Source organism: Trichechus manatus, unplaced genomic scaffold (genome assembly GCF_000243295.1).
Source record: "Trichechus manatus latirostris isolate Lorelei unplaced genomic scaffold, TriManLat1.0 scaffold00052, whole genome shotgun sequence".
NCBI lineage: Eukaryota > Metazoa > Chordata > Mammalia > Sirenia > Trichechidae > Trichechus > Trichechus manatus.
In genome coordinates this window covers 3,168,184-3,184,015 of record NW_004443988.1, presented here as the reverse complement: position 1 = coordinate 3,184,015, position 15,832 = coordinate 3,168,184, and the positions used below count along the sequence as shown (strand labels likewise).

General features: G+C 37.0%; 1 protein-coding gene across 4 annotated transcripts in view; it reads left to right on the top strand.

The window, feature by feature from the left end:
• The window catches only part of ATAD2B (ATPase family AAA domain containing 2B), a 194,784-nt gene that overhangs the window by 70,773 nt on the left and 108,179 nt on the right, over nucleotides 1-15,832 (top strand). For all 4 annotated transcript variants that reach the window (XR_002824315.1, XM_004377559.2, XM_004377558.2 and 1 more), the window contains exons 9-10: nucleotides 4,255-4,353; nucleotides 5,618-5,729. Coding sequence is in view for 3 of the 4 variants with exons in the window: in XM_004377559.2 (XP_004377616.1) it covers nucleotides 4,255-4,353; nucleotides 5,618-5,729 (211 nt within the window). In the remaining variant the exon portion in view is untranslated. The remainder of the gene's footprint in view (nucleotides 1-4,254; nucleotides 4,354-5,617; nucleotides 5,730-15,832) is intronic.

The following is a 15,832-nucleotide window of genomic DNA, read 5'->3' as shown; positions in this document are numbered from 1 at the left end:
ACATGATGCTATCAGTTGATACAGAAAAGGCATTCGACAAAGTCCAACACTCACTGATGATAAAAAGTCTCAACAAAATAGTAATAGAAGGGAAATTCCTCAGTAAAATTAAGAGCATTTGTACAAAGCCAACAGCCAACATCCTCCTAAATGGAGAGACTTTGAAAGCATTCCCTTTGCGAACGGGAACCAGACAAAGATGCCTTTTATTATCACTCTTATTCAACATTGTGCTGGAGGTCCTAGCCAGAGCAATTAGGCTAGAAAAAGAAATAAAGGGCATCCAAATTGGTAGGGATGAAGTCAAAGTATCTCTATTTGCAGATGATATGGTCTCATAACACAGAAAACCTCAATCCACAAGAATATTACTGGAACTAATAGAAGATTTCAGCAGAGTTTCAGGATACAAGATAAACATTCGAAAATCAGCTGGATTCCTTTACACCAACAAAGAGAACCTCGAAGAGGAAATCACCAAATCAATAGCATTTACAATAGCCCCAAGAAGATAAAATACTTAGGAATAAATCTAACCAGAGACGTAAAAGACCGTACGATAAAAACTACAAGACAGTACTGCAAGAACCCAAAAGGGACCTGCATAAGTGGAAAAACATACCTTGCTTATGGATAGGTAGACGCAACATTGTGAAAACTTCAGTTGTACTCAAAGTGATCTATAGATACAATGCAATCCCGATCCAAATTCCACCAGCATTTTTTAATGAGATGGAGAAACAAATCACCAAGTTCATGTGAAAAGGGAAGAAGCCCCAAATAAGTAAAGCATTACTCAAGAAGAAGAACAAAGTGGGAGGTCTCACACTACCTGATTTTAGAAACTATTATACCGCCATGGTAGTCAGAAGATGCTGGTACTGGTACAACAACAGATTCATAGACCAATGGAACAGAACTGAGAATCCAGACATAAATTCATCCACCTATGAGCAGATGATATTTGACTAAGGCCCAAAGTCCGTTAACTGGGGGAAAAGACAGTCTAACAAATGGTGTTTGCACAACTACATATGCATCCGTAGCAAACTGAAACAAGACTTATCCCTCACACCATGCACAGAAACTAACTCAAAATGGATCAAAGACTTAAATGTAAAATAACAAACGATAAAGATCATGGAAGGTAAAATAGGGACACCGCTTGGAGCCCTAATACATGGCATAAACACAGTACGAACCATAAGAAACAGTGCACAAGCACCAGAAGAGAGACTATATAACTGGGAGCTCCTAAAAATCAAACACTTAGGCTCATCAAAAGACTTTACCAAAAAAGTCAAAAGACAACCTACAGACTGGGAAACAGTTTTCGGCTACAACAAACAATCAGCATCTATATAAAATCTACAAGATACTGCAAAACCTCAACAACAACAGAAATAACCCAATTAAAAAATGGGTGAAGGATATGAACAGGCACTTTGCCAAAGAAAATATTTAGGTGGCTAACAGACAGATGATGAAATACTCAACGATTATTAGCCATTAGAGAAATGAAGATGAAAACTACAATGAGATATCATCTCACACCAGCAAGGCTAGCATGAATCCAAAAACCACAAAATAATAAATGCTGAAGAGGTTGTGGAGAGACTGGAACACTTATACACTGTTGGTGGGAATGTAAAATGGTACAACCACTTTGGAAATTGATTTGGCGTTTCCTTAAAAAGATGGAAGTACCATACGATTCAGCCATTCCTGTTCCTTGGAATATATCCTAGAGAAGTAATAGCCATCACACAAATAGATATGTGCACACCCATGTTCATTGCAGCATTGTTCACAATAGCAAAAAAGATGGAAACAACCGAGGTGCCCATCAGTGGATGAATGGATAAACAAATGATGGTATATCCACACAATGGAATACTACGCAATGATAAACAACAACGATGAAGCCATGAAACATCTCATAATATGGAGGAAGTGGAGGGCATTATGCTGAGTGAATTTAGTCAGTCATAGAACAAATATTGTATAAGACCACTATTATAAGAACTCAAGAAATGGTTTCAACACAGAAGACAGCATTCTTTGATGGTTACGAGGGTAGGGAGAGAGTGTGAGGGTTATTTACTAACTAAATAGTAGGTAAGAATTAGATGAAGGCAAGGACAGCACACACTACAGGGAAATCAGCACAACTGGAGTAAACCAAAGCTAAGAAGTTTCCTGAATACAATCAAACACTTTGAGGGACAGAGTAGCAGGGGTAGGAATCTGGGGACCATGCTTTTAGGGGACATCTAGGTCAGTTGGCATAACGAAGCTTATTAAGAAAATGTTCTGCATCCTACTTTAGTGAGTGGCATCTGGGGTCTTAAAAGCTTGCAAGCGGCCATGTAAGATGCATCAGTTGGTCCCAGACACCTAGAGGAAAGGAGAATGAAGAACACCAAAGACACAAGGAAAGTAATAGCCCAAGAGACAAAAGTGCCACATAAACCAGAGACTTCATCAGCCTGAGACCAGAAGAACTACATGGTGCCCGGCTACCACCAATGACCAACCTGACAGGGAACACTACAGAGAGTCCCTGATGGAGCAGGAGAAAGGTGGGGTGCAGAACTCAAATTCTAGTAAGAAGACCAGACTTAATGGTCTGAGTGAGCCTGGAGGAACTCCACAAAGCCTGGCCCCTGGATTCTCTATCAGCCCAGAACTAAAATAATTTCTCAGGCCAACTCTTCAGACAGGGATTGGACTGGATTGTAGGACATAAAGTGATACTCATGAGGAGTGTGCCTTTTACCTCAAGCAGATACAAGAGACTAAACGGGCAGCTTCTGTCCAGAAGTGAGATGGGAAGGCAGGTTTAGGAGCTGGTTGAATGGACATGGGGAATCAGGGATGGAAAGGAGGAGTGTGCTGTCACAGTATGGGGAGAGCATTTAGGGTCACATAACAATGTATATCCAAATTTTCGTATGGGAAAAATGAAAAAAAAGTATAAAGGAAGAAAAGAAGTGTAGAGTCAATCAGGTGGTTTGATTAAAAAGTGAAATAATGGGTTTTGTGGTTGAGACTGTATAGGACAGAAAATTTAGCCAAGAAAGGACTTGATAGATTATGAGTAAATTGGCACTCAGGAATGGTAGGCCTTAATGAGTTGAAGTGAAAGAGTTGGTATATTAGGAGGTTGTGATCAAAGAGTATGTTATTAAAATTTAAAATTGCAGAGGTAGTAATTCATGTAAAAACTACATCCAGGGTGAAGTCATGGCAGAGTATTTTCTTAGTACGGTAGAGTTGAGGTGGTTAAAGGACTATGGGAGGTGGTAAGTGAAATCTAGATACGGGTGGAGAAGAAAGGATTAAAGGGATATTTAGAGGAAATATAGACAGAACTCAATGGCATTTGATATATAATGAGACAAAGGGTGGATTAAGGATGAGTTTCAGGTTTTTTTGTGAATTACTAGTTGGTAGACCTGTTACCTGAATGTACAAATTGAAAGAAGTGATTGAAGAATTTGATTTGGGCAGTTTGGAGATGTTGATGGGGCTAAATAATTTCTAGGGGTACTATTTGGTGGTGGTTTTTTTACAGTATTTTCTAGATATCTTAAAGATTTCATGAATTAATAATCTAACATTTATTATTTAATATTTCTCTGGGTGGGATGACTTTATCTGAAAGATTGATACTTTATGTAATCATTCCATATTTTTATTGAATAGTTTATAAGAAATTCAAACAGGAAATAAGTGTCTCAAATGGAAAGTGAAAGTCTATCCACCTGTAAACCAATTTATTATTTTCTTTAGTTCTTTGAATGTCTGTACTGTCTCTGATTATTTGGGAAAGGGGCAATAAAAAGAAAACCACAAGCTTCCTTTTCTAATAAGTCTCTAAAGTTATTTATAAAACAATGACAGATACGCCTTAAAATTAGTAGTAAATTATATTTATTTGACTGCCTTCCCCTAACACCGTATCTAAAGAATTGTATCCCTTTTTTCTTTTTTTTTCCTCTGTAGAACTTGTTACCTTTATACTTCATTAAATGTTAATTACATAAGGACATGGATTTTTGTCTGCTTTACTGCTGTATCACAGTACATAAAACTGTGTGGTACATGATAGGCAGTCAGCAGATACTTGCTGAATATATTAGTGAATGTATTTTCTACTGAGCTAATTAATAGAAGATATGAAGCTTAAGTGTGTTTTAAAAAGCCATTTGCTGCTGTAATGGTTTTAAGGATTTCAGTCTGTTTCAATAGGAGAAAGAAGCATGCCATTCATAGTAGTGACACGACTTCTTCGGATGAAGAACGCTTTGAAAGAAGGAAATCTAAGAGCATGGCAAGAGCAAGAAATAGGTTAGTAAAGTTTTTAGTGTTTTTTTCCTATGGTAGAAAAAAGCATTTTTTTTGAATGAGACTCTTACCTTACTGGCATTTTGCTGACATTGATACTCAGTACTTACAGTTCAGACTAAAGTAATGCACTGACTTAGTTTCTACTAACTAACTCTTATAGTAGAGATCTAAACTTTAGAAATTTCCCTTAAATTACCTACTCTGTAAGTACTCGTAATCAAATAGTATACGAGGAAGTAAAGGAAAGAATGCCAAGGGGAAGAAGCCAACCTATTATGGCGGCATCTGTCTTCTCCTCTCTACATTTTCCTTACAGTCCAAATCCATTTAATGTGACTGATTTTAGATGCTTACAATGATTACAGATTTGGTTTCTAATATAATTATCTCAAGAGCCCTTGGATTTTTCTTGGAAAAACTTTGTTTTTGATTGACAGTGTACCTCTGGTAGTTTTTGCCCAACCAAGGTAAATTTCTCTCAATAGTACATGGCTCACAAAACCTGAAGAGTTTTTGTCTAGTAAATAATTAAAGCATCAATTATAATTTTAATAGAATATAATGCCTACTTAACTATTCTGATGTCTGCCATGGAAACATATTTTTAAGGTAAGTTAGGATTCAGAAATGTCATTGAAGATATATTCACTGTAAAACGCACGTTTAAAAAAATGAGGCTGTTTGTGTTGTCTTTTGGTGTTCACACAAGGTTAAAAGAAGTAGTAGATTATTTAGTGGATAATAAAATTAAATCTATAGTATAGGATTCTGGGTAGCTTGAGATCTTTTTAAAGATTGTTATACAAAAGATAAAATTTAGTTCTCAACCTGGGAGATCTAACATTGTTTATTCTAAGAAAAAAGGGAAAGAAATTTCTTTAATCATATGAACTGTGTAGACATAGCCATGTAATTTAAAGTTCATTTTCATGCCACATATTTAGTATATATGGTAGATCTCTTTTTATTTTATAGTTCCATGATATAGGTTATTAGATGTGTTAAGAAGTTTCCCAAAGTTAGAGCAGACAGGCCTCTTTGGGCAAGTGGATAAATTATCTGATTTGCTTTCTCTAGTAAATAACTTTTTTGTGGTTAGTTGAAAAGAATTTAAAATAGTAGTTTAAAAATAGGAAATCCTTTGATACTATTTTCTGGATTATGAGAAAAAGGAGAAGAATGAAAATCTAAAAATATAAACTCATTTTGATATTAAAAATGTGAAACTTTTAATGCTTTTTACTTGGATTTGTATGTATTTCAGATGTTTGCCTATGAACTTCAGAGCAGAAGATTTAGCTAGTGGCATTCTCCGAGAACGAGTGAAAGTGGGTACAAGTTTAGCTGATGTTGATCCAATGAACATTGATAAATCAGTAAGTTTTCAAAATGTTTTTCTAGACATTGCTTTTTTTAAAACGTTTTTTCTTGTTCCTAAAACAAAAAAGTAGAAGAGTCAGATATGATCATTATTAAGGTTTTGATATATATATATATATATATTTTGGAACCTGGTACCCTGATCATATGTGATGCTTTGGTCAAGTTTTCCCTTTTTTTCTATTTCTGTGTTACTGGAATATAGAGTAGCAATTTGGCATGGTAGGAAATTAGGCTGAGAGGGTGAACAAGGGCAAGGTCCCATACGGTATGATAAGCAGTGGGCGATTGTTGAAGCTGCTTAGTTTCATGATCATATTTACATTTTAGAAAGATCACTCTGGGCGTCCTGTAGTTAATGAATTCAGGCAAGTCAATGACGGCATTAGATAGACTGGTTTGGACATTTAGTAAGTAATGGTCATGGTAGAAAATAGGGTAATGATGGAAAAAAGTAGATGGATTTAAGAGAATTTAAGAAGTAGACATGACAGAATTTGGTGAATTAATAGCTTTTGGAGAATGAGGGAGAGAAACAAGTTGAAGATATTACCCAGGTTTCTGACTAAGCATCTGGGTGGATAAGATGACTGCTTGCTCAAAGTGGAGTCCCTGGATGGTGGAAGTGGTTAGTGTGCTTGGCTGCTAACCCAAAGGTTGGAAGTTTGAGCCTACCCAAAGATACCTTGGAAGAAGAGCTTCGCTATCTGCTTCTGAAAAATCAGCCATTGAAAACCCTATGGAGCACAGTTCTGCTGTGACACACATGGGGTCGCCATGAGTTAGAATTGGCTAAACAGCAACTGGTTTATTCTTTAATGTCAGGAATATAAGAGGAGGAATAAGTGTTTGAGGTGAGAAGATGATTTAATTAGTTGTGGACATGTTTTAATTGTATGTGGTACATCAAAAGTGAAAGTAACTTGTATGTAATTGACTATTTAGGTATGACATTAAGGAGAAATATCTGGGTTAGAAATTTAGACATGGGTCACCAGTGTAAAGATATTTAAGGTCATTATGGAAAATGAATGCTAGTGCCCAGGGAAAGTATGTAGCATGAAGAGAGAGTCAAGATTTAAAGGACATACAGTACGTTGATTCCTTTTTTTCTTTTTTTTAAATCGAGGTGAAATACACACACATGCACACACAGTTAACCATTTTAGAGTGTACAGTTATGTGGTGTTTAGTGTATTCAGAATACTGTGCAACTACCAGCTCTCTGTTGTTTCAAAACTTTCATCACCCCATACTATTAAGAAATCACTCCATATTCTTTCCTCCCTCTATCCCTTGGTAACCTCTAATCTATTTTCTATCTCTGTGGATTTTTGTATTCTGGATATTTCATATAAAAGGACTCATGTAATCTGTGACCTTTTCTGTCAGGCTTTTTTCATTTAGCGTCCTGTGTTTGAGGTTCATCCAAGTTGTAGCATGTATTAGTACTTCATTCTTTTTATGGCTGAGTAATATTCCATTGCATTTGTATACCTCAGTTTGTTTAAACAATTTTCTGTTGATGGACATTTGGGTTGTTTTCAGTTTTTGGGTATTATGAATAATGCTGCTGTAAACTTCATTTACAAATTTCTCTAAGTATACATGTTTTCATTTCTTTTGAGTATGTACCTAGGAGTGGAATTGCTGGGTCATATGGTAATTCCATCTTTAACTTTAGAGGAACCATCAAATTGTTTTCAGTAGGGGCTGCATCATTTTAGATTCCCACCAGCAAGGATTCCCATTTCTCCACATCCTTGCCAGCCCTAGTTGTTGTTATTTATTTTCATTATAGCTATCTTAGTGGGTATGAAGTGATATCTTGTTGTAGTTTTGATTAGCATTTCCTTAATGACCAGTGATGTTTAACATCTTTCATATGCTTGTTGGCCAGTTGTATATTTTCTTTGGAGAAATGCCTATTGCATGAAAAAGTAGGAAATACCAGTAAAGATATAGAAATTATAAAAATTAACCAAATAGAAATTTTGGAGCTAAAAACTACACTAGCTAAAATAAAATTTAAAAAAATTATTAGAAGGGTTCAACAGAATTGAGCAGGGAGACAAAACAATTAGTAAACTTGAATATAGGGCAATTGATATTACCTACCTGAGGAGCAGAAAGGAAAAAGAAGAAAAATGAGCTCAGCCTAAGAGACCTATGGTACCTTAAGTGTACCAACATATGCATTATGGAAGTGCAGGAAGGAAAAGAGAGAGAGAAAGGGGCAGAAAAAGTATTTGAAGAAGTGGCCAAAAGCTTATCAAATTTGATGAAAGACATGAATCGACAAATCTAAGAAGCTCCGTGAACTTCAAGCAGGCTAAACTTCAAAGAGATCCACTCCAAGACATTATACTGAAACTTTCAAAAGGCAAAGACAAAATCTTAAGTGACAGAGAGAAGCATCTTGTTACATACAGGGGATCCTCAATAAGATTAACAAACTGATTTTTCATCAGAAACCAAGGAGCTCAGAAGGCAGTGGAATGATATGTTCAAAGTGCTGGAAGAAAAAAAACAAAAACTGTCGACCAAGACTTCTATATTTGGTAATGCTATCCTTCAAAAAATATAGGAGAAATTAAGACATTCCCAGATAAACAAAAGCTAAGGGAGTTCATCTGCTAGTAGACCTGCCTTACCTACAGGAAATACTAAAAGTTATTCTTCAGGCTGAAATGAAAGAACATTAGATGATAACTTGAAGCCATATGAAGAATTAAAGGTCAATGTTAAAGGTAACTACACAGGTAAATATAAAAGCTAGCATTACTGTATTTTTGGTATGTAACTTCTCGTTTTCATTTTTATATGATTTAAAAGACAAATATATACAATACTAGTTATAAATCTATGTTAATGGGCACAAAATGTATAAAGGTGTAATTTTTCACAGTAACAACATAAAGGATGGCGGAGTTTGACTGGCACAGGTTAATGTTGGTATTAATTCAAACTAGACTGTTATAAATTTAAGGATGTTAACTGTGTCTCCATTGTAACCACCAAAGAAAATTTTAAAAATATATATACAGAAAAGGAGATGAAGAGATTATTAAAATGGCATAATAGAAAAAAATCAAACACAAAAGAAGGCACTATTTGAGGAATTGAGGAACAAAAAAATATAGGACAAAAACAAAACAAATAGCATAATTGGAGAAGTCCTTCATTATTAGTAACCACTTTAAATGTAAATGGATTAAACTTACTATAGAAATTGGCAGAATGGAAAATGATGTGATCTAACTAAATGCTGCTTACAAGAGACTCACTTTCAACTCAGAGACACAAATGGGTTGAATGTGAAAGATTGAAAAAGATATTCCACACAAATAGTAACCAAAAGAGATCTGAGTTGGCAATGCTATTATCAGACAAAATATATTTTAAGTTAAAAATTGTTATAAGAGACAAGGAAGAACATTTTATATTGATGTTGTTGTCTTGTGCTGTCAAGTCAATTCTGACTCCTGGTGACTCTACAGAATAGAGTAGACCTGCCCCATAGGATTTCCTAGGCTGTAATCTTTATGGGAGCACTTTGTGAGGCTTTTTCTCTCGTGGAGTGACTGGTGAGTTTGGAGTGGCTCGTGGGTTTGAACCATCCACCTTTTGTTTAGCAGCTGAGCGCTTAACCATTGTGCCACCAGGGCTGCTTTTTATATTAATAAAAAGATCAATTCATTAAGACAGTATAACAGGTATAGACATATATGCACCAAACAACAACAACCCAAAATATATGAGGCAAACACTGACAGAATTGAAGGAAAAAATAGTTCTACCATAATACTTGGAGACTTCAATACCTCCTTTCAATAATAGATAAAACACCTAGTCATAAGATCAGTAAGGAAGTAGAAGACTTGAACCAACGCTATAACCCAACTAGACCATTCTTCTCAAATGCATATGGAACATTATTCAGGGATAGACCATAGGTTTAAAAAAAACCCAGCCCCTTGCTGTTGACTCGATTCTGACTCATGGCGACCCTATAGGACAGAGTAGAACTGTCCCATACAGTTTCCAAGGCTGTAATCTTTACCAAAGGATACTGCCACATCTTTCTTCCATGTAGGTGCTGCTGGGTTCAAACTGCCTACCTTTCGGTTAGCAACCGAATGCTTAACCAGTGCACTACCAGGTCTTCTTAAAACGGATCCCATTGCTGTCAAGTCAATTTCGACTCATATCAACCCTGTAGGACAGAGTAGAGCTGCCCCATAGGGTTTCTGAGGCTGTAATTTTTATGGAAGCAGACTGCCACATATTTGTCCTGTGGAGTGGCTGGTGGTTTCAAACATCTGACCTTTTGGTTAGCAGCAGAGCACTTAACCACTATGCCACCAGGGCTCCTTAGACCCTATGTTACAACATAAAAATTGTTAATAAATTTAAAAAAAATGAAATAATAAAAAGTATCTTCTCTGACTGCAGTGGAATGAAGCTAGATAAAACTGCAGTGGAATGAAGCTATATAAATCACCAAATGAAAACTGGGAAAATCTACAAATATATGGAAATTAAAGAACACACTCTTAAATAACTAATGATTCAAAGAAGAAATCCCAAAGGAAATTAGAAAATACTTTGAGATGAATGAAAACGAAAATATAACATATCAAAGCTTACAGTATGTAGCAAAACCGGTACTTAGAGGGAAGTTTATAGCTGTAAACACTTACATTAAAAAGTAAGATCTCGTACTCGTAGGCGGGGCCAAGATGGTGGAGTAGTCAGATGCTTCCTGTGATCCCTCTTATACCAAAGACCTGAAAAAACAAATGAATTGATTATATATGACAATCTAGGAGACCTGAACATCAAAGGCAAAGTTGAGGAATTGGACTGAGGGGCAGGGGGAGGGAGAGAGAGTTCAGAAGCAGCCAGAAGTTGCCAGACCTGACCCGGTGAGAACCAGTACCCTGCAGCTGGTGCACATGGTTAGGAAAACAGTGGCATTCAGGACACAGTTTCCACATCAGAAAAGACTGAGCGGCGGAGAGTCTACTCAAGCCTCCAGAACCAGTGAAAAGCAGTGCTCGATCGGCAAATGATAAGTACGTGTGTCTAACCTATTGCGCAGATCAAAAAACACCCCCTTTGGGAAAAACTGTTCTCTCATTTACCTGCCCCCTCCCCACTCTGCACTGGGTCCTGGGCCAGCTTCAGCCATTGCCACATCCCCTGGACTGGAAGTAAGGACCCATCATGCACCCTAAGCCATTCACCCAGCCTCGGAGAGGGAACAAATTAGCAAACAGGAATAAATAATCTGCCAGCTCACCTAAGCCGGGAACTCTGGGCAGGCACAGTTCCTTTGCGTAGGCACGAGCATAATGGGTCCACGGACTTTGAATGCCTTTCACCCCTGCATAGACTTTTGTGGGTCCATTTCAACAGCATAGGCCCTTATTAGCACAGTACAACAGGGTATATACCTGAAGTCTAACTTCAACTGTCAGCTATATGGTGGAGTGTTAGGTTTGTGATATTTGAAACTGCTCTGCCCATTAAGCAGGGTCCTCACCTACCCACATCAGGGGTCTGAGGACTGGTGGCTGCATCCACGCCACCTAGCCACCCATGACAGGGGTCCAAGAATAAGTGGTGCCTCCCAGTCCTTACAGCCAACGGCACTGGGTGCCCATAGTCTGGCTGCAAAACCGACCCACAGCGTGCTGTAGGGAACAAGGACACGCTTTCCTCCCAGACACTCAGGGAGAACTGTCAGCCCCCTGCCTGGCACAGCGCTTGACTCTCTACTGCAGCCATATACCTGTGCCTACACCAATCACCCTGCCCATCTAGGACTGTAGGTGAGAGCTTGCACCACACACGTGGTGACTGACTACCTGGACACCTGAGCGGAATCCATACAAGAAACGTAAATGGACTTCTGGGCTCACATACCTAGTAACAGATCTAACCACCTGGTGACAGGACGTTAGAACTTCAAAGACGTCAGTAATCAAACTAGCTCACATGAGCAGCCTCTTTGGGCATATCAAAACAAAATAAAACAAGAGGCTAGGGCACAATAAGCAAACATAAAATAAATAAATATAATAACTTATTGATGACTTGGAGACAACAGTCAATGCCAAATTACATAAAGAGGCAGACCATGATGGCTTCAGCAAGCTCCCAAAACAAAGACTGAAGAAATCTTCCAGAGGTAGAGAACTTCATGGAGTTACCAGAGGTAGAATACAAAAGATTAATATACAGAACACTTCAAGAGATCAGACAAAATGCATAAAAAGTCAAGGAACACACAGACAAAGCAATAGAGGAACTTAAGAAGATTATAGAAGAGCATAAGACAAATTTAACAGACTGCAAGAATCCATAGAGAGACAGCAAACAGAAATCCAGAAGATTAACAGTAAAATTTCAGAATTTGACAGCTCAATAGAAAGTCATAGGAGCAGAATTGAGGCGATGTAAATCAGAATTAGGGAGATTGAAGATAAAGCACTTGACACCAACTTATTTGAGCAAAAATCAGATAAAAGAATTTAAAAAAATGAAAAAACCCCAACAATTATGTGGGAATCTATCAAGAGGAATAACCTATGAGTGATTGGAGTACCAGAACAGGGGGGGATAGCAGAAAACAGAGAGAGGATAGTTGAAGATTTGTTGGCAGAGAACTTTCCTGGTATCGTGAAAGATGAGAAGGTATCTATCCAAGATACTCATTGAACACCACACAAGTTAGATTCCAAGAGAAAGTTACTAAGACATTTTATAATCAAACTTGCCAAAACCAAAGATAAAAAGAGAATTTTAAGAGCAGCTAGGGATAAACGAAAAGTCATCTACAAAGGAGAGTCAAGAAGAATAAGCTCCGACTACTCAGCAGAAACCATGCAGGCAAGAAGGCAATGGGATGACATATATAAAGCCTTGAAGGAAAAAAATTGCCAGCCAAGAACTATATACCCAGCAAAAGTATCTCTCAAATATGATGGCAAAATTAGGCCATTTCCAGATAAACAGAAGTTTAGGGAATTTGCAAAAACCAAACCAAAATTACAAGAAATACTAAAGGGAGTCCTCTTGTTAGAAAATCAGTAACATCAGATAAAAACCCAAGACCAGAACACAGGATAGAGCGACCAGATATTAACCCAGATAGGGAAGTCACAAAAATAAATCAAAGCTAAAACACTGACAATAGGGAAACAGAGACGTCAATATGTAAAAGATGACAACATTAAAACAAAAAAGAGGAACTAAAAATGTAGTCATAGATCTTTCATATGGAGAGGAAGTCAAGGCAATAAGTAAAGAAATAAAAGATTATTTAAACTTAGAAAAATAGGGGGAAATATTAAGGTAACCACAAAGGAAACTAACAACCCTACACATCAAAATAAAAAACAAGAAAAATATAAAGACTCAGTACATACAAAATCAACAACAGTGAAAAAGATGAAAAGAAAACACATAACAAAAATTACTCGGTACAGAAAAGTGCAGCAAAGAAACTGTCAACAACCAGACATCAAAATGACAGCACTAAACTCATACCTATGAATAATTATGCTGAATGTAAATGGACTAAATGCAGCAATAAAGAGACAGTGGCAGAATGGATAAAAAACATGATCCGTCTATATGCTGCCTCTAAGAGGCACCTTAGACTTAAAGATACAAACGAACTAAAGCTCAGAGGATGGAAAAAATACATCAAGCAAACAACACTCAGAAAAGAGCACAAGTGGCAATATTAACCTCTGACAAAATTGACTTTAAAGTAAAATCCACCACAAAGTATAAGGAAGGACACTATATAATGACTGAAGAGTCAATACACCAGGAGGACATAACCATAATAAATATTTACACACCCAATGACAGGGCTCCAAAATGCATAAAACAAACTCTTAACGGCATTGAAAAGAGAGATAGACAGCTCCACAATAGTAGTAAGGAGACTTCAACACACCACTTTCAGTGAAGGACAGAACATCCAGAAAGAAGCTCAGTAAAGACACGGAAAATCTAAATGCCACAATCAGCCAATTTGACCTCATAGACATATACAGAACACTCCACCCAACAGCAGCCAAGTATACTGTCTTCTCCAGTGCACATGGAACATTCTCTAAAGTAGACCACATATTAGGCCATAAAGCAAGACTTAACAGAATCTAAAGCATCGAAATATTACAAAGCATCTTTTCTGACCATAAAGCCATAAAAATAGAGATCAGAAACAGAAGAAGCAAGGAAAAAAATTAAACACATGGAAACTGAACAGCACTTTGCTCAAAAACTACTGGGTTAAACAAGAGATTAAGGACGGAATAAAGAAATTCATAGAATCAAATGAGAATGAAAAAATATCCTACCCAGAACCTGTGGGACACAGCAAAAGCAGCACTCAGAGGTCTATTTATAGTAATAAATGTACACCTCCAAAAAGAAGAAAGGGCCAAAATTAAAATATTAACCCTACAACTCGAACAAATAGAAAGAAGCAAAAGAAGTTCTCAGGCCCGAGAAGCAAGCAAGTAGTAAAAATCAGAGCAGAAATAAATGAAATAGAGAATAGAAAAACAATTGAAAGGGTTAACTAGACCAAAAGCTGGTTCTTTGAAAGGATCAACAAAATCAATAAACAGTTGGCCAAACTGACAAAGGAAAATCAGGAGAAGAAGCAAATAACCCAAATAAGAAATGAGATGGGCAATATCACAACAGACCCAACTGAAATTAAAAGTATCATAACAGAATACTGTGGAAAATCGTACTCTAACAACTTTGAAAACCTAAAGAAATTTCTAGAAACACACTCCCTAACTAAACTAACACAAACAGAGGCAGAGTAACTAAATAAACCTATGATGAAAGAAGAGATTGAAAAGGTCATTAAAAAAACTGCCAGTAGAAAAAGCCCTGGCCCCGATGGTTTCACTGGAGATTTCTACCAAACTTTCAAAGAAGAGTTAACACCACTACTACTAAAGGTATTTCACAGTATAGAAAAAGATGGAATACTCCCAAACTCAGTTTATGAAGCCAGCATAACCTTCATACCAAAACCAGGTGAGGACACCTTAAAAAGGAAAATTACAGACCAGTATCTCTCCTGAACATAGACCCAAAAATCCTCAACAAAATTTTAGCCAACAGAATTCAACAACATATCAAAAATATAATCCACCATGACCAAGTGGGATTCATACGAGGTATGCAGAGATGGTTCAACATTAGAAAAACAATCAACGTAATCCATCACATAAATAAAACAAAAGACAAGAACAACATGATTGTCAAATGCAGAAAAGGCATTTGACAAAGTCCAACACCCATTCATGATAGAAACTCTCAACAAAATAGGAATAGAAGGGAAATTCCTCAACATACCAGTGGGCATTTATACAAACCCAACAGCCAACATCCTAAATGGAGAGAGTCTGAAAGCATTCCTGTTGAGAACCTGAACCAGACAAGGATGCCCTTTATCACCATTCTTATTCAACATTGTGCTGGAGGTCCTAGTCAGAGCAGTTAGGCTAGAAAAAAGAAATACAGGGTATCCAAACTGGTAAGGAAGAAGTAGAAGTATCTCTATTTGTAGATGATATGGTCTGAAACACAGAAATCCCCAAAGAATCCACAAGAAAACTACTGAAAACAATAGATTTCAGCAAAGTTTCAGGATACAAGGTAAACGTACAAAAATCAGTTTGATTCCTCTACGCCAACAAAGAGAACTTCAAAGAGGAAATCACCAAATCAGTACCACTTACAGTAGCCCCCAAGAAGATAAAATATGTAGGAAGAAATCTAACTAGAGACGTAAAAGACCTATACAATGAAAACTACAAGACACTACTGCAGGAAACCAAAAGGGACCTACATAAGTGGAAAAGCATACCTTACTCATGAATAGGAAAACTCAATATTGTGAAAATGTCAATTCTTCCCAAAGCGATCTACAGATAGATTGCAATCCTCTTCCAAATTCCAGCGGCATGTTTTCAGTAGATAGAGAAACAAATCACCAACTTCATACAGAAAGGAAAGAGGCCCCGGATAAGTAAAACATTACTGAAGAAGAAGA